This window comes from Gekko japonicus, unplaced genomic scaffold (assembly GCF_001447785.1).
Source record: "Gekko japonicus isolate JY-2015 unplaced genomic scaffold, Gekko_japonicus_V1.1 scaffold290, whole genome shotgun sequence".
In the NCBI taxonomy this organism is placed as follows: Eukaryota; Metazoa; Chordata; class Lepidosauria; order Squamata; family Gekkonidae; genus Gekko; species Gekko japonicus.
In genome coordinates this window covers 967249-991226 of record NW_015163613.1, presented here as the reverse complement: position 1 = coordinate 991226, position 23978 = coordinate 967249, and the positions used below count along the sequence as shown (strand labels likewise).

Sequence of the window (23978 nt, the reverse complement as noted above, 5' to 3'; positions counted from 1 at the left end):
TATAAATATACAGTCCATCATCATAAAGTGCTAGTGGGCAGTTTGTATCACAGTGGTGAGGTATTAGTAGCAGTCAGTTACAGTAAACGTACAGTCAGCATTTGATGTTGGGACTGACATCTCAGTCCAATTCATGGCAGTGGAGCACAGGCTGTTGGTGATGGTATTGGGGTGCAGGGTCTTATGTTTATTAAGTGCGGCTCCCTAGCCAAATGCCTGGTGGAAGAACTCCATCTTGCATGCCCTGCGGAACTGTAAAAGGTCCCACAGGGCCCTAGTGTCTTCCGGGAATTTGTTCCACCAGTGCAGAGCCACCACTGAGAAAGGCCAGGCCCTGGTTGAAGCCAACCTGGTATCGTTGGGACCCGGGAGGAGCCCCACATAAGGGCTAATATATCTCTGCAAAACTGAAGTTCCTTGAGTTTGTTGAAATCTATATTTTAGCTGTGGTTAGTCTCAAACCTTTCCCACCCCCAGAAATATAAACTACAAATATAAATGGTCTGAGCCTAGGACCCAAGGGAAGAACATGAAACAGCTGAGCATTGCAAGCTTCTCTCCCCCCCCCCACGCTACTCAGAGCGCGCGTCGGGCTCGAACGGAGTAAAGTGGCTCTCCAGGGTCTCAGGGTTTTTTTACAAGGTGGTTTGAGGTGATAATTTTGGGCGTCCTCTTCAGCACTTGTTCTGCTATTATTCCATTGCATTTCCACATTATTTATTTATTTATTTATTTTTGGATTTATATCCCGCCCTCCCCGAAGGAGGGTGTGTGTGTTAAAACTAATATTTCTCTGCAAAACTGGAGTCCTTTGAGTTTGCAGAACTCTATATTTTAACTGTGTTTAGTCCCAACCCCCCCTCCCAAATATAAACTACAAATATAAATGGTCTGAGCCTAGGACCCAGGGGAAGAACATGAAATGGCTGAGCACTGCAAGCTTCTCACCCCAGCCCCAGTCTACTCAGAGTGCCAGTGGCTCTCCAGGGTCTTAGAGTTTTTTTAACAAGGTGGTTTGAGATAATAACTTTGGGTGTCCTCTTCAGCACTTGTTCTGCTGTTATCCCATTGGAGCGCCACATTAGGAGTGTGTGTGTGTGTGTGTGTGTGTGTGTGTGTGAGAGAAAACTAGTATTTCTCTGCAAAACTGGAGTCCCTTGAGTTTGCAGAACTTTATGTTTTAACCCTGGCTGGTCTGAAACCTCCCCCCCCCCACACACCCTTAAAGCATGACTGCCTAAACTGGAAAGGTGGGGGGAATAGTGGGATTTTGCAAAGCCAGTTTTAAAATAAAAAAGAAGCACAAGGATCACAGCAGAAGGACACCCCCCCCCCACTCCTATCTGTGATGAGGACTACGAAGGCTTGGAGGAATGGCTGGGAAGTTTGGCAGCCCCACCATCTGCTTCCTGCTCTGAGGCAGCCCCGCCCTGAGCGCTCTGCTCAAGCTGAAAACAGCAAGGTTGGGCAGGGGAGGGGGGAGAGAAGAGTGCCCCACTCCCAGGTCGGATTTAAGGCCTGGGCGGGCCAGTTCCAGCCTGCGGGCCGCAAGTTTAACACCCCTGCTTTAAACAGTGAGAGATGTTGTACTTACCGGTAGTATTTTAGTTACAGCAACAATATTTCTTCAGAGAGTTTCCTATGACAGTGCAGTTTTCCTGGAGTGAGTCTCTTTCTTTGACCACCTAACTCGCTCCCTAACTTGAAACTACAGTTTATTTATGTCTCCTATGTTGTCAAAAAAACGTTTTCTCTTCACATCAGACCCATGGTCCTCCTCCAAACCAAACCCCCAGACAAACTGGCCACAAATTAATCTTTTTCTCCACAGAAGATATAACCCTGTTCCTTTTGGCTTGAAAGGGAGTTTCAGCAGTCTACCCAATCGCCAAATCACCATCCCAGTTCTGGTGTCTGCGTAAAGCATACTTCAGCTTAGGTGGACATTTAGTCTCCAAATTCTGTTAATGAATTCTTCCTCAGGATAGGACTACTACAGTTAAGGCAAAGGAGTCTTTTCCCTTCACTTTAAGGTGAACCTGTCAGACTTTTCCTGTCAGGCTCACTGACTCCAAACTCTGTCAAAAACCAACTGACGGCCTTCAGTCTGGTTCCAGCTGACAGAACTTCCGGAATGGAATGAACCTAACTGAACTAATTTCTCTTCAGCACTAGGCTGATCATATAGTTTTTCTCAGCTGACATTGGCCAGTTAGAGACACACAGCAGCCCGTCACTCAAGCTCTTCATTCCAGTGGAGTGTTAACACTTCACCTCCCACTACGACCCTGGTTTTTAAGTGCAGTCCATCACAATTGCCTTTTGAGCTGGCTTTGGGAGGCCAGGGATAAAGTGGGTAAAGGATGGGTGGTTTGAGCATGTTGTCTGGAAAGTTGTTTTATTGCATAAGATTATTGTATTGCATAGAGTATTTACAACAGTAACAAGAATGTTTCTTTTTTTGATCAAGATTTTCATCTTTAGTACTTTTTCTTTGGGAACTATTACTACCTGTTTTCTTTTGTATTAGATATGATTTTGTGAACACTCTGTCTTCTGAGAAGATGCACTTGGCAGTGGTAGCCTGTGGTGAAAGATTGGAGGAGACAGTTACTATGTTGAAATCAGCCATTATTTTCAGCATCAAGCACCTGCAGTTTCATATCTTTGCAGAGGACCCACTACATAGAGACTTCCAAGCAATGGTAAGTATTTACCATAACATTTATGATTTTATATGCTGTAATTTTAATTTATTTCTGTATTTTAACATATTTCTGGTGTTTTAATATGTATATTTATATATATTCTGTAAGATGCCCTGAGCCTGCCAAGGCAGGGAGGGTGGGATACAAATTTAATAAATAAATAAATAAATAGATAAATAAAGTATCTAGATACTGTGTGTTAACTGCTATCATGAGTGGTTAAAGGTGACTTTTCTCTTGTTTGAATATCTGTTGTTGGTCTTTGGGTCCCTCAAATCTGTTTATTTTTATTAGGATTAAACTACTGTGTGGGTTGGAGATTAGTGAAAACTTTTTCTTTCATTCATTCATTCTCCAAGGATTCTTATAGCATGTTAAAAGTTGTAATCTTGAAATGAAGGGGCGGGATAGAAATCTAAATAAATAAATAATAAATATCTGTCAATGTTTTTTGACAAAAGTAAGAATCTTGGTCTAGTGAAAGCCGTGTACCTGTTTATACAGAATCACTCGGCTTTTAGGGAAACAGTGATGTAAAAACACTTCAAAACTACAGCTTCCTTACAGTTTTCACCATTGTAATTACAAGTGGCATCACGTGCTGCTGATTTGGTATGAAATTATCATTACTTTCTAAAATGTAGTAAACTATGGGATTTGGTCTTTACAGTTATAATGTAAGCAATGTGTAGTGGTTAAGTGTGCAGACTCTAATCTGGGATAACCGTGTTTGATTCCCCACTCCTCCACTTGCACCTGGCTGGATGACCTTGGGCAAGCCATAGTTCTGGCACAGCTATTCTTGAAATAAACCAGTTTCTGTCAGAGCTCTCTCAGCCCCACCTACCTCACAGGGTGTCTGTTGTGGGGAGGGGAAGGGAAAGGAGTTTGTAAGCCGCTCTGAGACTCCTCTGGGTAGGGAAGGGCGGGGTATAAATCCAATCTCTTCTCTTCTTCTCTTTATATTCTCCATCTCTGATGTTCAAGTTCACCTTTACAATGCAAGCTCTTGCAGTTTTATTAAACTTTATTTATTAAACTTTGTGAATCGCCCACCTCTGCGTGGTTGACAACATTTTAAATATTTAAAATACAATTGATATATAATTAAAATTACTAGTAGTAACAGAAATTAAAACCCATCAAGATGGCAATATAAACCTCCATTGCCAGTCACACCGCTGTCCCTAGCCATAGAAGAGAAAAGAGAGAGGATGCCAGGCTTTACCTCCCGTTGCTGCCCTCAGCTAAAAGCCTGGCGGAACACCTCTGCCTTACAGGCCCTGCGGAATTGTATCAGATCCTGCAGGACCCTGATGTTATTCGGCAGAGAGTTGTTGCCCAAGGTATCTTTCTCCCTTTACTAAATTACAATAAGGCCATGTCAATAAAGTAATGTCCCCCCAGGTTTGTTCTTGTTAAGCTATTTATGTAACTCATGTTCACATATGGTAGAGTCAGTCATGACTTAAAAGTAGAGGGAAACAAAGCTGGAACATAAAAATTGCTTTGAAAACATATTTGCTTCAGTGCCTTACATGTTAATTTTGTTGTGTTGTAGGCTGTTGTATTTATTTTGTTTTATCATATTTCTAAAAAGAATTTTGCAGAAATCTGACTCCTTACAAATTATTATTCTAAGAGCACAAGATATCCTACATTGCCATAAATAGCACATTTGTTGAGGCCCTTGGCTGACAGTATTGCTTGTTACTTTAGAAAACTCTTTAAATATGTTTACAATTTTTAAAAATGTTTTTATATTTAGTGCGGTAAGGATGGACACAAACTGATGCAGCATTGAAAATTAGTCTTTACATGAAGTTTATTTGAACAGTTGCTTATAGTATTTCTTTTGAAATAACGTTTTATTTGCTTTTCTCAGCTTGGCAGTTTGGCATATCAAGGAAAATTTAATTATACTTTGTATCCCATCTCATTTCCAACTGAAAATGCAGCAGAATGGAAGAAACTATTCAAGCCCTGTGCTTCTCAAAGACTTTTCTTGCCTGTAAGTGGTGGTACCTATAACAAAATTCTTATATTTATTTTAGAGTCATTTAGTGTACTATATTAAAGGTTTCAAAGTATGTGTTTCAAAGTACAATTTGGGCTCCCAACAGCTGAAAGCTTTCACTGTTTGGCTAAACGGAAATTTTGCTGAATGAACATTTAGCAGTTGATAGTCAATTTGTTCTAATACAGAATTTTTTCTCCCCTTATCATGTAAGAGAGAGGGCAGGTCTGGCTGCACATTGGACCTTTAGGCTCTGTATGTATACTATAAAGGTAAAGGTTCCCTTGCTCGAAATTACAGTCAAATCTGACTAGGGTTGCGGTGCTCATATCCGTTTCAAAGCCGAAGAGCCAGCGCTGTCCGAAGATGTTTCAGTGGTCATGTGGCCGGCATGACTAAACACCAAGGCGCACGGAACGCTGTTACCTTCCCACCAAAGTGGTACCTATTTATCTACTTGCAATTTCTTGCTTTCGAACTGCTAGGTTGGCAGGAGCTGGAGATGGGAGCTCACTCCATCATGTGGCACACTCGGGTCTCGAACTGTTGAACTACTGAGCTTCCACAGCCTGCAGTTCAGTGTCTTAACCACTTGAGCCACTGCAGCTGAATACTGCCTGCCTTCAATATAAAAACAATCCTGTTGATTTATTTAGAAATGTGACTGTCTCTCTGAGTGGCTTATAATAAAATGATAGAACAGTAAAGCAGTAACATTTCACAGTAAGAAATTAATAACCTGAAAATATCAAATCCTAATTCAGCATGGTATAAGATAGATAAAATAAGAATCATACTGGATAATGCTAAACTTTTGTGCACAGTGAATATGATCCCAAATTGCTTGTGCTATCCTTTGTATTTGTGTGCTGTGATATTGTTGTGAAAAGCAGATAACTGAAGGCTGTCTCTTGTGATGAATGGATGTTGCACTTTTACAATAGCTCACTGGGCAAGATGGGTTTCCGAAATTGATCAGTATTTAACCTAATACATGTTTCCAAACTTCTTTTCTTTACAGTTAATTCTCAAAGATGTGGACTCTTTGTTGTATGTTGATACAGACATCTTGTTCTTAAGACCTGTTGATGATATTTGGTCTTTTTTGAAAAAATTTAATTCTTCTCAAATTGCTGCAATGGCACCAGAGCATGAGGAGCCTCGTATTGGATGGTATAATCGCTTTGCTAGGCATCCGTATTATGGAAAAACTGGAATAAATTCTGGTGTGATGTTAATGAATATGACCCGTATAAGAAGAAAATATTTCAAGGTATGTATACATTATCATAACCATTTCACATACAGACTAAAAATATATATATTAAACATCACTTTAACTGAATTCTCTTTCATTCATACTTAGTAAAGGAGCATGCTGTGTGGTCGTGCATTAAATGAAGCTAGTGTAGCATGGATTATGCCCAGTCCCTTCAGATCCTCTGGGTAGAACTACCACCATTTTGAGGGAGAGGTTGTGGCCCTGATTATCTGCCCTAGAACATGCCTGAGCTGCCACATTGTGAGGTGCAGAGAATGTTCCTTTTCTGCCATGAGGGAAGAATCAGTAAGACAGTAATGTGGGCTAAGCAGCCAGCTTGTAGGAGAACCTTAGCTTAAAAGACGAGCTAGGACCCATTTTTATAAAGTTTATACTAAGTATGCACACATACAATCAAATGGGAAAGGGAAATAATATCTTAGAAAACAACTTTAACTATACATTTATTTATGCCCTGACCTGGATAGCCCTGGATAGCCTGATCTCGTCAGATCTCAAAAGCTAAGCAAGGTCAACCTCTGGCTAGTATTTGGAAGGGTGACCACCAAAGAATACCATGGTTGTGATGCAGAGCCAGGCAATGGCAAACCACCCCTGAACGCCTCTTGCCTTGAAATCCCTATGGAGTCACCATAAGCCAGCTATGACTTGACAGCCAAAAAAAATATATTATGTACTCAAAATCTAGCGTTTCCCCCCACCCCCCAGTCTTCTGCATGCTATTCAGTCTCCTGTGTGAAGCTCCTTTGCTTGTGGGGTAAGTGTAGATGACAACCAGACCAGAAGGTGGCACTACTGGACTACTTACTATGAACTTCCAATTTCTGAAAAAAACACTCTGCTGTAAAGTGTGTGAATCTTATCAAGATTATTAGTCAGTTCATGTAATCTATTGATAATCCAACATTTGAATTACAAGAACTGTGCTTATTTCCTGTAGTAGATATTTACAGTACTTCAGATACTGAATTTTCTAAGAATACTCAAGACACGTGCGTGTCTGTAGTTCATGATTATTTTAGTAGAACTGGTGGCCTGCTTATAAGTTCAAGGCACTTTTGCAGGGGAAAGCAAGAAAAATGCCAAGCATTACACTTTCATATATTGCTGCTTGTAAACGGTATCATGATTGAACTATATTTTCTCTCATTTAGAATAAGCAATTCCAGATGAAGTCTATCACATAGTAAGAACAGTATATCCAATGATAATTAGTAATCATCTGTTGATTACTCTTAAGCACAACCAATGATTCGACTTCCCCTGAAAATATTCTGTCCTCTTATATAAACTAAAATTTTATTTAGACATTGCCCCTAAATTACAGTATTCTGGCTTTTCAACCTCATGATTAATAACCAAGTTGTAACCCAGATTAATACTTGTTAATAGCATTTGAACATCACAAAAGAAAACTACTTTTTAAATCAGCTTAAATAGAAAACTTTACAATTCATTGACCCTCTGGGATGCTGGTGTTCATCCTTAATTTCTGAGTTTTAGTTTCTTCTGTTTCACCATTTCCTTACATCTGCTAACTGCCTTCCTTTTAATTTCTTACTATTTGCTAGGCCTAGAGACTTTGAATTTAAAAGTGATCAAGCAACAGTAGGACAGAATGTCTCTCTTCCTTAGCCATTGTCTTGTGAAATATGCTGTAATACTTTATATTCTTTGTTTCTGTGTGGACAGAAATTATTGTCAAACTGAGGTTAGCTAGCCATTGTGTAAAATGGTGATAGAACTGCCTTTATATGTCTGGTTGTACAAATAGTCATTTCTATTTGTAACTTGGAATGGAAAGTGATTAAAGATTAACTTTTGTTATAGAAGTTGCTACAGGAGCTTCTTTGTCATTTTAAACTAATCCTCTGCAATTGATCACCAGCTGCATTCTATTTTTAAAAAGAAAAAATCCTATTCCTGGGAGAGGAACCTGTTTAAAGCAATGTAGAATATCAGTTATGTAACCAATATAAGGAAACCTTATAAAACCTGGTAGGTAGAACAGTGTATTAAAAGAAACCAGCTCACAGGCTGAAAGTCTGCCTAAAGGTAAAAGCCCTTACCTGCTTCTTAAAATCAGGCAGTGACTATTTTAAGTGGCTTTTTAAGTAGAGAGAATTTCAGAGACATGGTTCTCCTTCAGTGGGGGGAGTCATCCGAGCTGGTTAGGTCATGCCTCCACTCACTCTGATAGGGCTATGCAAATTTTGCAAGGACCCCTATTGGAGAGATCGTAGGTTGACCCTCCAGTTTGGATAGCCCTATTGCTTTGGTAGGAGGCTTGATCTCTGCTCCATGCCAAACCTGTGGAAAACTAAAAAAAAACACCGTTTAGAAACCCTCAAAAATCTTGCAAAGGCTTCAAAACCAGCCAATTGATGTTATAGAGACAGAGCAAGGTTCATCTAGTTGACCACCATGGGGAGCAGGAAAAAGAAGGAAACCAGGGAGAAGCCCCCTCCGCCCGAAGCTTCGAGCTGTGGACTTGGGGCTGTGGATAACCTCCAGGAGGAGATGAGGCCAGCAATGCCAGTAGAGCAATCCGAAGCAGGTTGTGACCTCTCCGTCATGCAGAACAAGGAAGGAGCGAGCATGGCCAGACAAGCAGCTCCAACCAGCCAAGCAGCCTCCAACTGCAGCGTGGCAGCTCGGGAGAGCCTCGTGGGATGCAAGCAGCACCAGCCAGCCCAGTAGCCTCCAATAGCCATGGTGTGGCATTGCAGAATGTGAAAGACCATCATGGGTCAGACACTGGGCCAGAAGGCCCGCACAGAGAGGTACCCCCTGCAGTTAGGAACTAGAGGAACCCAGACAGACCAACGCCTGGTTTCCTCCAGGGCATGGGGCAGCTCAGGGAGAAATCTCCCATGGAACCCAGCAGACCTTCCTTCCCCTAGATATGCGGCCATGTGGGTGGACCCAAACATAGCGCTGGCCATGTGGACGGACCCAAACATGGCACTGGGGTCATTTTTCCTGTGCTGTTCCCATGCTGACTCCCTTGGCCAAGTTTTTGTGGACTTGTTCTTGTTGAGGACGAGGCAATTGGCCCCACCTGTTAGGCACAGGTTTCCCACTTGGCACCTCTTAACAGTGCTGTGGGCTATCATGAAAGCTCCCTTTGAATTGTTTCTGACATAGGATGGTGGCCTTCCTGGTAGCAGTGACCTCAGCCAGAAGGGTGTCAGAGAAATGGCAGCACACTCAGCCAGAAGGGAATTATGCATCTTCCATAAAGACTCAGTGTCCCTAAGAACAGACCCTTCTTTTGTACCCAAAGTTAACCCAGCATTCCAAGTCAATCAGCCGCTGATACTACTATCCTGCCCAAACCCAAGGCGTCCAAAGGAGAAAGTGTGGCACAAGCTTGACATGGGCAGAGTTTTGCGCATTTACCAGAAGAGAATGGCCGGTGTCAGACTGATTCCTTATTTGTCTCTCACAGCAGCCACATTTGGCCAAAAGAATGTCAAAATCTGCCTCAGCCTTCTGGGTGAAGCAGTGCATATTCAAAGTGTATGAAGCACAAGGCTTGACTCTACCCAGCAGGATCACCACTCACGCAACTAAAGCCACAGAGACAACAGCAACATTCTTCACAAGAGCCTCGGTAGTGGAGATTTGTAGAGCAGCCACTTGGACATCCTTCTCTGCCTTCTCACTACAGGATAGACCAGATGGACAGGAAGGTTCTGAAACAGGTGGTGGAACCTTACACATTTTAGGGAACTCACCCAGAAGTACAGCTTGGGCAAAGATAACCATCTTGGATTACTTCCTCCACTAAAGGAGAATGAAACATTGGTACCTTCCTGAAGGTTTCTTCTCTTCAGTGGGGTGAAGACAGAGAGAGAGCAACAAAGAATATAATAGCAATAAAGGAAAAAGGAAAGGAAAATACCCGTGGAAGTCACATGGAACAGGGCTTGGACATAACATTGGACATTGGACAGGGCTTGGACATTGTTTCTGTCTTTACTGTGGAAGATGAGAAGTGCTTGCTCACTCCAGAACCACTGATTTCGGCAGGGGTGTTGAAAGACCTGAGTCAGATTGAGGTGATGAGAGAGGAGGTCCTATGACTGATAGACAACTTAAAAACTGATAAATCACCAGGTCCGGATGGCGTACATCCAAGAGTACTGAAAGAACTCAAATGTGAACTTGTGGATCTCCTGACAAAAATATGTAATCTTTCCTTAAAATCTGCCTCCATTCATGAGGAATGGAAGGTAACTAATGCCACTCCCATCTTTAAAAAGGGTTCCAGAGGAGATCTGGGAAATTACAGGCCAGTCAGTCTGACGTTGATACCGGGTAAATTGGTGGAAACTGTTATTAAGGAAAGAATTAGTAAGTACATTGATGAACAAAAACTATTGAGGCAGACTCAGCACGGTTTCTGTAAGGGAAGATCTTGTCTCACTAACCTGTTAGTGTTCTTTGAGGGGGTGAACAAACATGTGGACAAGGGGGACCCAATAGATATTGTTTACCTTGACTTCCAGAAAGCTTTTGATAAAGTTCCTCATCAAAGGCTCCTAAGTAAGCTAAAAAATCAAGGGATAAAAGGCAAGTCCTTTTGTGGATCAAAAACTGGCTAATTAATAGGAAACAGAGAGTGAGTATAAATGGGCAATTTTCTCAGTGGAGGGTGGTAAGCAGTGGGGTACTGCAGGGATCAGTACTTGGTCCAATGCTTTTTAACTTGTTCATTAAAGATTTGGAGTTGGGAGTAAGCAGTGAAGTGGCTAAATTTGCAGGTGATACGAAGTTGTTCAGGGTGGTGAAAACCAGGGAGGATTGTGAGGCACTCCAAAGGGATCTATCAAGGACGGGTGAGTGGGCGTCAACGTGGCAGATGGGCTTCAATGTGGCCAAGTGCAAGGTGATGCACATTGGAGCCAAAAATCCTAACTATAAATACACGTTGATGGGGTCCGAACTGGCAGAGAGTGACCAAGAGAGAGATCTTTGAATTGTAGTAGATAACTCACTGAAAATGTCAAGACAGTATGCAACTGTAATAAAAAAGGCCTGTACTATGCTGGGGATTATTAGGGTATTGAAAACAGATCAGCCAATATCATAATGCCCCTATATAAATCAATCGTGCAACCTCATTTGGAATACTGTGGGCAGTTCTGGTCACCAAACCTTAAAAAGGATATTATAGCTTTGGGAAAATTGCAGAAAAGGGCAGCTAGAATGATAAAAGGGTTGGAACACTTTCCCTATGAAGAAAGGTTAAAGCACTTGACGCTCTTTATCTTGGAGAAACGACAGCTGAGGGGTGACATGATTGAAGTTTATAACATTATGCATGGGATAGAGCAGGTAGAGAAAGGTACTTTTCTCCCTTTCTCACAATGCAAGAACTCGTGGGCACTCAATGAAATTGCCGAACGGTCAGGTTAGAACAGATAAAAGGAAGTACTTCCTCACCCAAAGAGTGATTAACACGTGGAATTCACTGCCACAGGAGGTGGTGGTCGCTACAAGCATGGACGGCTTCAAGAGGGAATTAGATAAGCATATGGAGCAGAGATCCATCAGTGGCTATTAGCCACAAGGTATAGATAGAGACTCTGGGGCAGGTGATGCTCTGTATTCTTGGTGCTTGGGGAGGGGCAACAGTGGGAGGGCTTCTAGTGTCCGGGCCCCACTGCTGGACCTCCTGATGGCACCTGGTATTTTTGGCCACTATCTGACACAGAGTGTTGGACTGGATGGGCCATTGGCCTGATCCAGCATTGGCTTCTCTTATGTTCTTATAACTGGAGGGTCAGCCTACGATCTCTCCAGCAGGGGTTCTTGCAAAATTTGCATAGCCCTGTCAGAGCAGGTGGAGGCACGACCTAACCAGCATGGATGACTTCACCCCACTGAAGAGAAGAAACCGTCATGTAGATTCCAGTGTTTCGTTTTATAATGCAGAGTGCTCTGGCCCACATTCCCATCAATTCAGCATATTGAATAGACAAGACACATAACCAAAAGGAGGCAGAGTTCATAAAGTATTACAATACGCTAGTCTTACATCATGTAGGTAATAACCACAAATGAATTATGCCCAGAAAATCAGAGTAATATAATACAAATGCACGAGAACTGGTTTTGCGTGCTCATAAACTAATTGCTCTCACCAGGGTACAGGCTGCTTCACTCTATGCTAATAAGTTCTGGATAGTGTTTCAGGGTCCTGCATAAAGGCATTGTGGTAATCAGTTGTCAGACATTATCAAAATGTATGCTGGTGGCCAGATTCCTGTTCTCCAGGAGGAAGCCGATATAGCAGATCAGGTGGAGCTGATTACAAAGTGCTGTGGGCTGAAGTCAACACCTGAAAAGCTTTTAGGAATATGTCCAAGGTCACCTGCAAGCTACAAATTTGGTCCTTCAGTGGGTCTTGCACTGTCAAGGAAGAGTGCAGCTCTTCTGCAGATCTACAGTAATTTCAAACGTATATACCTGTAACATGTCATCCAGGCCTTGAGAAATTTTCTTTGGACCTGGGAGCCTGTCCAAGCTTTCAGGAGCCAGACTTATTGGTAACGTGTTCAGTGTTTTCGTTGTCATGTGAGCCACCTTAAGCGGGTCTCTGGAGAAGGAGCATGTATGGTTACTGAAACTGACTTGAAGTCATTCTGAATGACAAGGTCCAGGCTTCTCATTGCTCAAAAAAATTCCATTCGTTATAATACTAGGATCTTGGACTATACAGGAAAACAGTGAGAAATATTCCTCATATCTCCAACCAGTGTGGCACAGCAGACAGAATGTGTGACTTGGGATCATTCACATTGCATCACAGGCAAAGGCCTTGGTTGGCCTTGGATCAGTCCTCTCCTAACTGACCTCACAAGGTTATTACATGGATACAATGGGGATGAAGAGATCCCTGTATGGTGTTGCCACAGGCAGTGACTAGGGAGGCTTTCCGTAGGCCGCCGCCACCACTCTGGTACGGGTCTCCTCGGGAGGGCCCAGAGCACTCACCCAACCCCTAATGTCCACTCTTTTCCAATAGGGTGTGAGGACCCAGGTAGAATAACAAATAACTTTATTAAAGAGGTCTAATAACTGGTTTTCTGATAATTTGAAGAATAATGAGAACAGTAAAGTAAGCAAAGAAATAAAAGAACCCTAATACGTCTATCTGAACTGTTCCTAGCTGTGTCTTGGTGTTTGGCCTCAAACTGACTCACCCCTTCTGGATGAGGGATCTCTCTGTCTGCAGCAGACTCTCCTCAGTTCTGCTCCCAAGAAGTGGACGCCCTCCCCTTTTGGTGTAAGGCCTTTTATTCCTTGTTCCCAGGCACCACCCTCTACTCCTCTACTGGTGCACGTTTCCCCTCCAAATCCCCTGCTAACCAATCACAGGAACTAAAGGGGGCCTGGAAAACGTACGCCCTATAGTTTACCGGCTTCCCTGGGTCCACTAGGTCTCACTATGCAGGCCCAGGCTCATTGCAGCTGTCCTGAGCTCCTTGCCTGAAGGGTAGATAAAAGGAAATAAGCTCTGACTCACCAAAGCACACACTGGAATAAATGCTGTTAATCCTTTAAATTGCCATATTGGACTCCTGTTTTATTCACCTTTTCTCCTGCCTATCAGTGCTTTCCTGTTCCACTAAGTTGGTCTGTTTGCCTTGGAGCCATTCACTGAGCTTACTGCACCTGTTCCCTCTCACCCCAGAGTCTATGGCTCTGCTTCTCATTGGGCAGAAATTCAAGAATGTTTAACAAAGGACTTGAGTACCCAGCAGTTACCAGGCAACCAGCTTTCTCATTGCCTCCTGCCAAAACCAGAGTAGCCAGGGAAGGAAAAGTAGCCTTGGCTACCACAGTCCAGAAGCATGCACGCACAAGACAGCAGGATATGAGGATGAAAGGTTGAGTGATGTTGGTTGGAGATGAGCTGAAAGTTTTGCTGTAACAAGCTTCTTGGAAGTGTCTGAAGAAGTTTGCCCAACTGAGGGGTACCAATAGGCTGTGCTAGGGCAGTGGGAAAGAGGACCTTTGCTCACATAGCAGTGCTTGGGCTTTGCCACATCATCCTTTTCCCACTCCTGCTGCCCTGGCTGTGTTCCCTCTAAGCTGAGTTAGTGTGAGCTAGCTCACAGTTTTTTAGCCTCCAGCTCACTCATTTTTGTCTTTGCTCAGGAAGGATGACTCCAAAGCAAGCTACTGTATGCAGTAGCCAAACCGCTCGCTCACAACTTTAATGTCTGTAGCTCACAAAGTAGAATTTTTGCTCACCAGACTCCATAGCTTAGAGGGAACATTGGCTGTGACCCTCCTTATTCCTTTGACAGCAGCAGGGCATTCCTGGTCCATGGAGCTCAGGAGCCACTCTGGGACCTGGAGAGCGAGTGGGAGGGGAGAGGGATCCCCTGTGAGTCTTACAGGCCCCCACTTGTATAGTCTAATTCTTAGCCCAGCCAGGATACTGAAATCCAGAGAATGGAACTGTGAATGGACAACTCTTTTTACAAACCTGAAAAACACCCCAGGTTTGCAGAAAAATCTGGAAACTAAAAACAAAAATACATTGGCGCATTAAAAAAACCCTCAACATGGTAAAACAGCACCTGTAGCTTTAAGAAACAGATACCCACAATACTTATGAAAGCATTCCAGGCTCCATTGCTGACAGGAAAAGTTGGGGGGGGGAGCAGGGCCCTTTCCAAACTGTTTTGGCCTTTGAGGGAGGAGTGCAGCAACCACTGGATGACTTGATAGCAGGGCCAGATTTAGATGAAGAGACGCCCTAGGCTACTCCACTGTGAGGCCCCTCCCAATCCCTCACGACTAGAAGAAAATGGAAGAGTGTTATAAACAAAATTGAGTGAAGCCAAGGATGATGACAGGTATTTAAAATTCTGCAGTTCACAATTTCTCCTCTAAAGGACACAAGTTGTTATTGTTAAATGTTTTTAATGTTATTAAAAAATGCATAAATGTTAAAATTAACACTGAAAAACTTTTGCAATAACTGAACTTTGTAAACCTTTTGTGGAATAAGCATTAACTTTTAGGAAAACAAAGTTGTAACGTTATTGAGTTTACAAATTATATTGCCTGGGAAGTGTAAATAATATGATCATGATTACCTGACAGTGTGGCACTTTTAGAATCTACTTTATGTTGTCATTAAACAGTCAGTTTTAAAATACATATTAAGAAGTAAGCTACAACCATCAAGTGCAGTGAGACTAAAAATTTTTTTCTAGCCTTCCTCATAGCAAAATCATCCAAAACTTCATCAAAATTTGTTTGTCTACGTTTGTCACTTTTGATGTACAGAATGCTCAGTGCGGACAACCTCTCTTGAGACATCGTGGCCCTTCATTAATTTTTAATTCTTTTGAGTCTTGAAAAACTCTTCTCTCCCGAGAGTTAGTGACCATAAAGTTAAGAAATAGCCGCAAGATTGCTTCCAGATTAGGAAAGGCCATCTGAATTTCTTCCTTGTATATAATTTGATAAAGGTCTGTATGAGACAGAGAGTGCTCTTCTGTAAGCCTATGGCTTTGTCTCACGTACAGGTGAAAGTGCAAAAGTTCATCAATACGTTTCAGGGCAATATCTTCTGGGTATGCTTCCATCAACAGTCCAACACCTTGCTTAGATGCTGTCAGATTAGCAAGAATGGAAAACAATTGTGCAACGTCAGATTAGCAAAATGCTGTCAGATTAGCAAGAATGGAAAACAATTGTGCAACGTCAATGTACACAGTACTTCTTTTTAAATTGGCTTCAAGTGCATCTAATATAGGAATAAAGGATTTTATCCTAAACTTATCTCTTGAAGAAAGTGCATCTAAGGCATCAGGTGCACTTCTGTCATTTCTTTGCCATTCCCTTACTCTTGGTCTCCTTGTTTTGTAGTTAACATTTGGCAAGGTGGCTTTTGCTTTTTTCTCAGGCTCATCAAAATCTTCTCTAATTTTCCTTAAAAATCCAGAAGTGAACTGTACAAACTTGCACAAGAACTCAGTAACAGGGCTGATTTCTGAAGGGCTTTGCTGACCTTGTGAAAATGACCTAGGACACGGGTCCAAAAATGCAACATATACACAAATTCCAGTTCTTCCATTTTCTGCAAAAGATTGTTAGCTTGAAGCCTGGTCTCCCCCTTCCCCTTCCCATTAACGTTAGAGTACGAATGACTGAGGGCATCACTGATAGCACAGTAACTTTCCAAAACTGCTTCTGTGGCTTTTGCGTGTGTGTCCTACATAGTGTCTGACAAATATTTAGGCACTTTAGACTGAGGTGGCAAAAATGATTTTAGAACTGCCCATCTTTTTGTGGAGGATAAAAAGAAGGTATAAATTTCATTGATAATGCCAGAGCAGTTCACTGGATCAAGGCAGCAATCCAAAGCTGAACAGCCCACCAGATTTAAAGAGTGACCTGCGCATGGAATAAATCTTGCAAATTGTTTTTTTTTTAATGATGTTTTGCTGCATACCTCTGCCTTTGGGCAATCTGCAGCAAGAGCCCCCTGGCCTCTCTGAGGGTTGCAGGACGACTCCCCCCCCCTCCCAGGCTAGCTGGAACATTTATATCTTCTAACTCTGCCCCCTGGCTTTCCTGCACTTTTTGGCCATAGAGGCATCTGGGATTTGTAGGCCTACCCTGGAGTTTTGCCCTGCTTCCCAGTGTGGGTGGCCATTTTAACTAAACTAAACAACCTAAACTAAAGCAAACACAAGATGGAGTCTATTCTGTCACATCCAACAAGCCAACCCTATAGCACAACATCATTTTCCAATCTAAACATTTTCAAAAGTTTATAAACTCCCAAAATTGCCAAAAGGAGTCAAAATAATTTTCTCCAAGACACATACAATTAGGAGGCTTGAAAATGATGCAAAATAGCTCAATAATTAACTATAATTTCTCATCTAATAATTCCAGCAGCAGCAAATACCAGGCTCCCATCCAACAATCAATACTAGCCATTTAAAAGAGCCAACTGCCAAAAAAGTTATATAAAATAAATATGTAAAACTTTGATTAGATTCTGCAATGGCTTTAGAACAATTAATCTACTATTAATGTAAGAAGCAGTATTGTTTGGATTTATTGGCATGACAATTGACACCATCAATATTTCTTTTCATATCCAAGAAGTTCTGAGAAAGGGGAAGCAAGTGCATGCTGAAGGCACTGACAGGGTTCTGTGAAGTGTGAAAGATAAATTTCCCCGCTTGGGATGGGTGAGGCCCGTGCCAGTCACATGTGCTTGCTCTGTTCAAGCCAAGGAGGAGGGAATGAATGGAAGGGACTTGGGAGAGCTTGCTTGCCTGGTCTGTCTGCCCCAGCCTGCCCCCCACTCGCACTCTCCTGCTGATTAAAGTGTAGCACTACCACTACTGACCTGACCCTTGAGCTGGGGAAGGCCGTGCAGCTGGTTGTTGACTCTGGGCTGCTGGCTCTGGAGTCCTGGAGTCTGTACTCTGAATAGTGGCACCAGGGACCTAGAAGGGGCAGGGCTTGTCAGTCCAACCCCTGCACAGTCTCATCAGGGCTGGCCTTAAGGCAATTGGAGCACTCCTAAGGGGGCCGCCACACCAGGGCAATCTAGATTGATTTTATTTATAGCTCTAAGATTCTGCAGACTTTGGCTGTGAACTGGGGCCCCACAAAAAAATTCCAATTGGGCCCCACTAGATGGCCCTGAGTCTCATAGTTGCTGGGCCCGAGTTGCTCTGCCCTCACATGAAGTCTTGGGTTTGCAATTTTGGGAGAGGGGAGACTGCCCACTGGGGGGGCAGGGCTGTGGAGACCCCCTAGATTTAGAGGCCCTAGGCTTCAGCCTACTTAGCCTATACATAAATCCGGCACTGCTTGATAGCATGCAACTTGCATGACTCACCCAGGCCTGATTGCTTACTACTGTTCAACAGTAGCAACCTCATGCAAATGAGCATGGTGTAGTCATTAGTTTCAGGCTAGGATCTTAAATCCCCATTCTGCCATGGAATCTCACTGAGTGACCTTGGACAAGTTATACGTTCTCATCCTGGTTTATCTCACAGGCAGGACAGATTGGCCACTAAAAGCAGTGGGATGTCTCCCTCCCGCAGCTGGGCCTGCAAAAGAAGGGTTAAGCCCTGTGCAAGGCAAGGTGGCAAGGGGAGGCAGCAACACTTGGCCCACCCAAGCTCTTTAAGAAATGGAGGTGGCAGTATCTGGCCTACCAGAGCTCTGTGCAAAGTGAGGTGAGGAAGGAAGCTGCACTAAGCCCACCTAAACCCTGTGCAAGGTGAGTCAGGTGGCTGCATCCAGTCTAGCTGAGCTCTGTATGAGGGACAACACCTGGCCTGCCCTACCAGAACCCTACACAAGGTGAGGGAGGTAGAGTCTCCCAGCCTGCAACACCTGAGGCTGCGTCCAGCTCACCCAAGCCCCACGCAAAGTGGTAAACAGCCCATGCAAGGCTCATGTGAAAAAAGAGAAGCTGTGCCCAGCCTACCAGAGGTGCAGGAAGCAGTTCCCACCTGAGTACCTGGCAAGGCAAGGAAAGCAGCACCCAGCCAATAGGATAGGCAGGCTGCCTCTTCCTCCTTTCCCCCTTTGGCCTACCCTGCTTTGCTCTCCTGTCTCTCCTACTCACTCCCCTTAGTGGGGAGGGGTTTTCCTGGGTTTTTACTCCCAGTTTGACCAGCCAGTGTGGTGTAGTGGTTAAGAGTGGTGGATTCTAATCTGGAGAACTAGGTTTGATTCCCCACTCCTCCACATGAAGTCCGCTTGGGAACCTTGGGCCAGTCACAGTTCTCTAACTCTCTCAACCCCACCTACCTCACAAGGGGACTGTTGTGGGGAGAGGAAGGGAAGGTGATTTTAAGCTGCTTTGAGACTCTTTAGGGGAGAGAAAAGAGATATTAAAAACCCAGCTCTCACAGAGTGGTTGTGTGGATAAAATGGACGAGAGGAGAATGCTGTAAGCTGCTTTGGGTCCCCATTGGGGAGAAAGCTGGGGTATAAATGAATTAAATAATAGATGTTGCTGAAAATGGGGGAGGCAGATAAAAGTTAGGTTGGGAAGGAGAGAAGGTAGCAGGGAAAGGTGAGGACAGGGGGGTTGCCAGGAGAAGGAAAAGAGGAAATACTGTGGGGAAGGTGATAGAAGGGGAAATGAGGTGCCACTCACAAGTCCTTGCAGCTTCCCCACCTTGTAGTTTGTGGGGCTTCTAGATAATGTAACCATTAACTTGCAGGTGGTAGGGGCGGTCGTATGGGCACAGGCAGATGTGTGGCTGGCTGAGTGAGAGAAATTATTGGTCATTTGGCATCTGTGGGTTTTCCTGCTTTTACTATATTGGAGGGGACTGGCCTCTGGAACCCAGTTCCGACACAGAACTTGTCCATGCTTGGAATCTCTCTGTCTCCTAATAAACAAATCTTGCCGCTACAAGAGTGTTTGTGGGAGTAATTGTGACCAGGAATTGACATAGTACAGAACTGTTTTTCCCTCGACCCTGAGTACCACCGAAGTGATGAGCTAAGGAGGCTGAAACAAAGACCCGTCACCCAATGGTAATGGGTGCACCATGCTGCCTGAAGGAGAACTGAATGGGCGTGAATTGAAGCGAAAGGAGCAGTGGGCCAAAATGGGACGGTGGGATGCTCCTGACTGGGCTACTCCCTCCCTAGGGGCTGCCGGAGTCTGACAGTGGCGGCTAGCACTGTGTAACTGGGACATAGTTTTCCAAGATAGAGGCTGCCAGGGATAGAGGAGAGAAACCTGGTCTGGTGGGGGAGATAGGGGTAGGTTTGCTGGAGAGTGTGAAGGAGAGAAGGAAGCAGGGAAAAGGGAAGAAGCCATGGGGCCTTTAGAGGAAAGGAAATGAGATACCTCCCTCAAGTCCTTGCAGATTCCCACATGTTGTGCCCTCCTATTTCCCCTTTATGCTGCTTTTGAGGTCCCCCATCATCGATTAACAGGATTTTGGGAGGCAGTCCTCCTGGGGGAGGGGGAGCTTCTGTGATTTTAGAGAGGATCTCTCCGGCTATGTTTTATACAGTAAATATTCAGGGTGACATCATTTGTAATTTGTAATTTTTCTGAATTTCTGAAGAAAGGCTCTCTTTTTTAATATGTCATCAAAATGCAGTTCCTGCTTGTAAGATCCTAAATTATTTAGCCCATGTAACTGAATTCTGAACATATTGTGATGCTTGTTTTATTTGGTGCCTTAATTTTTTATGGAAGTCTTGCAATTAGCTACTTACCTGGGGCATATGACAGTTGCTTCAAGGTAGTAGTTTGTTTAGCCCACTACTCAAACAACTTGTGACATAAAGGTGTATTGTGAATGGAGGACTGATAAACTTTTGTGTGGACTGGTGGTAACCTTACTTGTTCTTAAGTATGGGATAGTTCTTAAATAGCCAGTGTGTGCTTAGGTGTTCTGTATTTTAATTAAAGTTAATTTTAGTTTAGGATTGTTTTGTTGTTTAGCTTTTCTATGTTCTTGTTTTTGTTGCACCCTAAGACTTTACATTTTATAATAATTGTAAAAATGCAACACTGAGTATCTTTAACAAAAAAAGGCTGATCTAAATACACTCAAATATGAAATTAAGGATTCAGTAGTTTGTTGTGTACTATGACATCCTCTGTTGATGTTTGTTTTTTATGATGAAGAATGATATGACAACAGCACGGTTACGTTGGGAAGAAATTCTTATGCCGCTGTTAAAAAAATACAAATTGAATATAACATGGGGTGATCAGGATCTTCTGAACATCATGTTTTTTCATAATCCAGGTAATTTGTTTTTGTGAAACTGTTTAGTGTAGTATTTGAATCATGCATTTTGGTTATCAGTGCTTGGTCCACAGAATGTTTTGCTTAAAAAAACATGGGCTTGATGTTTATTCATTGACATGTACTTAGGGTTCAATGTGATATGTTGTGTGTCTTATGCAAAATGCTTGCTGAAAACCTAGTTTTTCAGCAGGTTGGGCAATTTGAATCTGTTGTAAATTCAAGCTCAGAGGTCTTATAAGCAGATATCCTCCACAAAATTTCACCTGCTGTAATTCATAATTAATGTCCCTTTAATATTATTGAGAGAATGTAGGTGGTATGATTATTTTGTAAATACAGTGACTTTTGAGGTCAGGAGAGCTTTTGCAAAGAGTAGAATTCAGCCAGTTGATACAGTGGTTCTTGAAGGGTAGTAATAATGAAAATTGTAATGAGTAAGTTTGCCCCAATCAAATTGTGTTTGTGTGTGTGTGTTTGTTCTGTACAGAAAGCCTGTTTGTGTTTCCTTGCCAATGGAACTATCGTCCTGACCACTGCATTTATGGAAGCAATTGTCAGCAGGCTGAAAAAGAAGGAATATTTATCCTTCATGGAAACAGAGGTGTTTATCATGATGACAAACAACCAGCTTTTCGGGCTGTGTATGAAGCAATAAAATATGTAAGCATTTGCAGTTTCATCTCTGTATTGGTATTAACTCTACTTTATAGTAAAAATATCCCTATGAATTTTAACTTCATCCTTTGTACACATTGCTGTCTTAAAATCTCAGTTAAACAGTTTTCTGTTTAACATACAAGGTAGGAATTTGAAAACATTTGTGCTGAAATCCTGACCTATTTAAATGTCAATGTAATTAAGCCTATTTAAATATCAATGTAATGAAGCACACAACTTCAGGAGTCTCTAGGATTTCAGTGGGGTATCTGGCATAGTGCTGTAGTCCCAGGCTGCATTGCTCCAGTCAAAGTGCTTGTAGTTGTGAGAACTGCACTGGCACACCACAGTGGGCAACTGGAAGATCTGTGATAATTTTCTTCACATTTTGATAAAGAATAAGGCAATGTTTGGGTACTGAAAGTTCAATTTTGTTTTCACTCCAAACTCTTATTCGGTATAATTTAGTTGATTTAATTTGTGCAATTTATAATACGTAAAAGCCTATAGAAATCTTTCAAGCTTGGCATAATTGTTCAGCTTCCACATTCTGCAAATAAGGTTTCTAATAAACTATTTATCAGTATTTCAGCATTCTCACTGAAGAGCTGTAAAATGCAGCAATGTTGCTTATTTTAATGGTGCATCCTATCTTGTATATAACCTTCAAAATCAATAGTATATTTTAATGGTGCTTTGTTGCATCTTGTCGTAAAAGTATAAAAATGAAGAAAAGTACTATTGGGGGTCTAAGGATACACTACACTGAAAGAAAATGTGATCTCATAAAAATGCAAGTTCTTTGCTCCTTGGAGTATTGCCAGAAAAATATTAAGAAAAGAAAACCTCTCAACTTTATTTACGATCAGGTTTTTTTTTATGCATAAGGCACAGAAAAGATGTAGATCAATACTGACCTGATGTGAACAAGATTAGCAAAATTATTTTATTTTGAAATGTTGAGTTTGCATATCACTTTTTTAAAAAAACAACCCATAGTAAAATAACCTGTAACATTGGATTAATGGCTGTTTTTACTTCAGGTTTCCATTAAATACTGTATGTACTTGTTCATAATTCAGTTTAATGAAACTGCCCCATCTTTAATGGTACTATAGATTATTCTTTTTCTACTGTTTCAACTCAATAAGAGCGATATATTATGTTAAATAATGGCAGACAGAGATAATTATACCCATTTCAGGCCAAAAGCCGCAACATGGCAGGCATATGATCATGTAAATTAACCCATTAATTTAGGTGTCTGACTCATTTTTAAATGTGTTTGCCTGAATGGTTATATGAAGAGTTTTTTCCCCTAGGTGAAAACATTTTGCATTCATTTTTCAGTTGACAGTAATTGGATGTTTTGAGTAATGGAAATATATTACGAACTTGTCAGGAGAGGATTTTGTATATTGTACTGTATTAAACATACTGTCAGGTTTTTACTAGTCATGTCCATTAAACATATTTAGAGACACTCTTCCACAAAGTTGAATATTTTTGCAAAAATGGAAAGCATTTTCAAAACAGCTTTGAAATAATAGTGCTGCTGGAACCATATTCATATAGCATATTCATATAGCATCTCTAATTTTTTTTCTTCCAGTATTCATTTGGTGATGACCTGGTACATTCCTTGCTGCTACCCCTTGAACTGGAGCTACAAAAGACACAACATACTTACTGTGGAAGAATATACAAAGTGTTCATAAAGCAGCTAACAAAAAGCATAAGGGACATTTATGATAGAAGTTCTAAGGGAAGGTGATCCAAACTGCTGAATTAAACAACACAGATGTGGGAGAGTATCTGATGCCTGAAGGATATTCATGCAAGAAATTGAATAATACTCTAATAACTCGTTAGTCATGTGCCCAGAAATGTCTCCCAGTGTGGACAAAATGAAGATGCTGAATATGCTGCAGAAAATGTTGCAAGTTCAGTTAGTACAGATATTCACCACAGTGAATAAGTTACTCAGTTTTGTATTCAGGTTTAGTCTGCATAACTCACTTGTTTGTAAACCTCAAATGGATAAGATAAAATGAAGGTCTTCGTATTTCAGGTATGACTTCACACTTTAGTCATACCTAATCTAAAATTTTGCTAAACTGTGAATGTAGCAATAATGGGGACAGCACTAACCTCACTTTAAAAATGTGAGAAGAAACTGTTTACAAATCTCAGAAATTATTCTGTTTCTAAAGGAATGTGATTTAAGTGTAGACAATCTATATGTGCCTTTTTGTCTTTTATATTTTAAAGTATTTTGACAATCATTTTATATATGTAACATGCACAATTATACCCAGGATTCCACTTTAAAGGAGAATAATTAGTGGAAATAAATGTATCTCCCCCACCACCACCATAGTTAATGAAACATTGCTATGAACAGGACGGTGGGAATTCAAAAAGTTACATAAGTGTGCTCTAGAACTGGTGTGTAGTGGTTATTACTATTTTTTCGTTGAACTGCAGACTTCCCATGGCTTTAACATCGTGTCACT

General features: G+C 42.0%; 1 protein-coding gene across 2 annotated transcripts in view; it reads left to right on the top strand.

The window, feature by feature from the left end:
* The window catches only part of GXYLT1 (glucoside xylosyltransferase 1), a 45104-nt gene extending 21615 nt beyond the window's left edge, over nt 1-23489 (top strand). For both annotated transcript variants that reach the window (XM_015407363.1, XM_015407362.1), the window contains 6 exons: nt 2531-2705; nt 4594-4719; nt 5747-5998; nt 20679-20802; nt 21293-21465; nt 23075-23489. In XM_015407363.1, the coding sequence (XP_015262849.1) occupies nt 2531-2705; nt 4594-4719; nt 5747-5998; nt 20679-20802; nt 21293-21465; nt 23075-23236 (1012 nt within the window). In that variant the 3' untranslated portion in view covers nt 23237-23489. The remainder of the gene's footprint in view (nt 1-2530; nt 2706-4593; nt 4720-5746; nt 5999-20678; nt 20803-21292; nt 21466-23074) is intronic.
* The last annotated feature ends 489 nt before the right edge of the window (nt 23490-23978 follow it).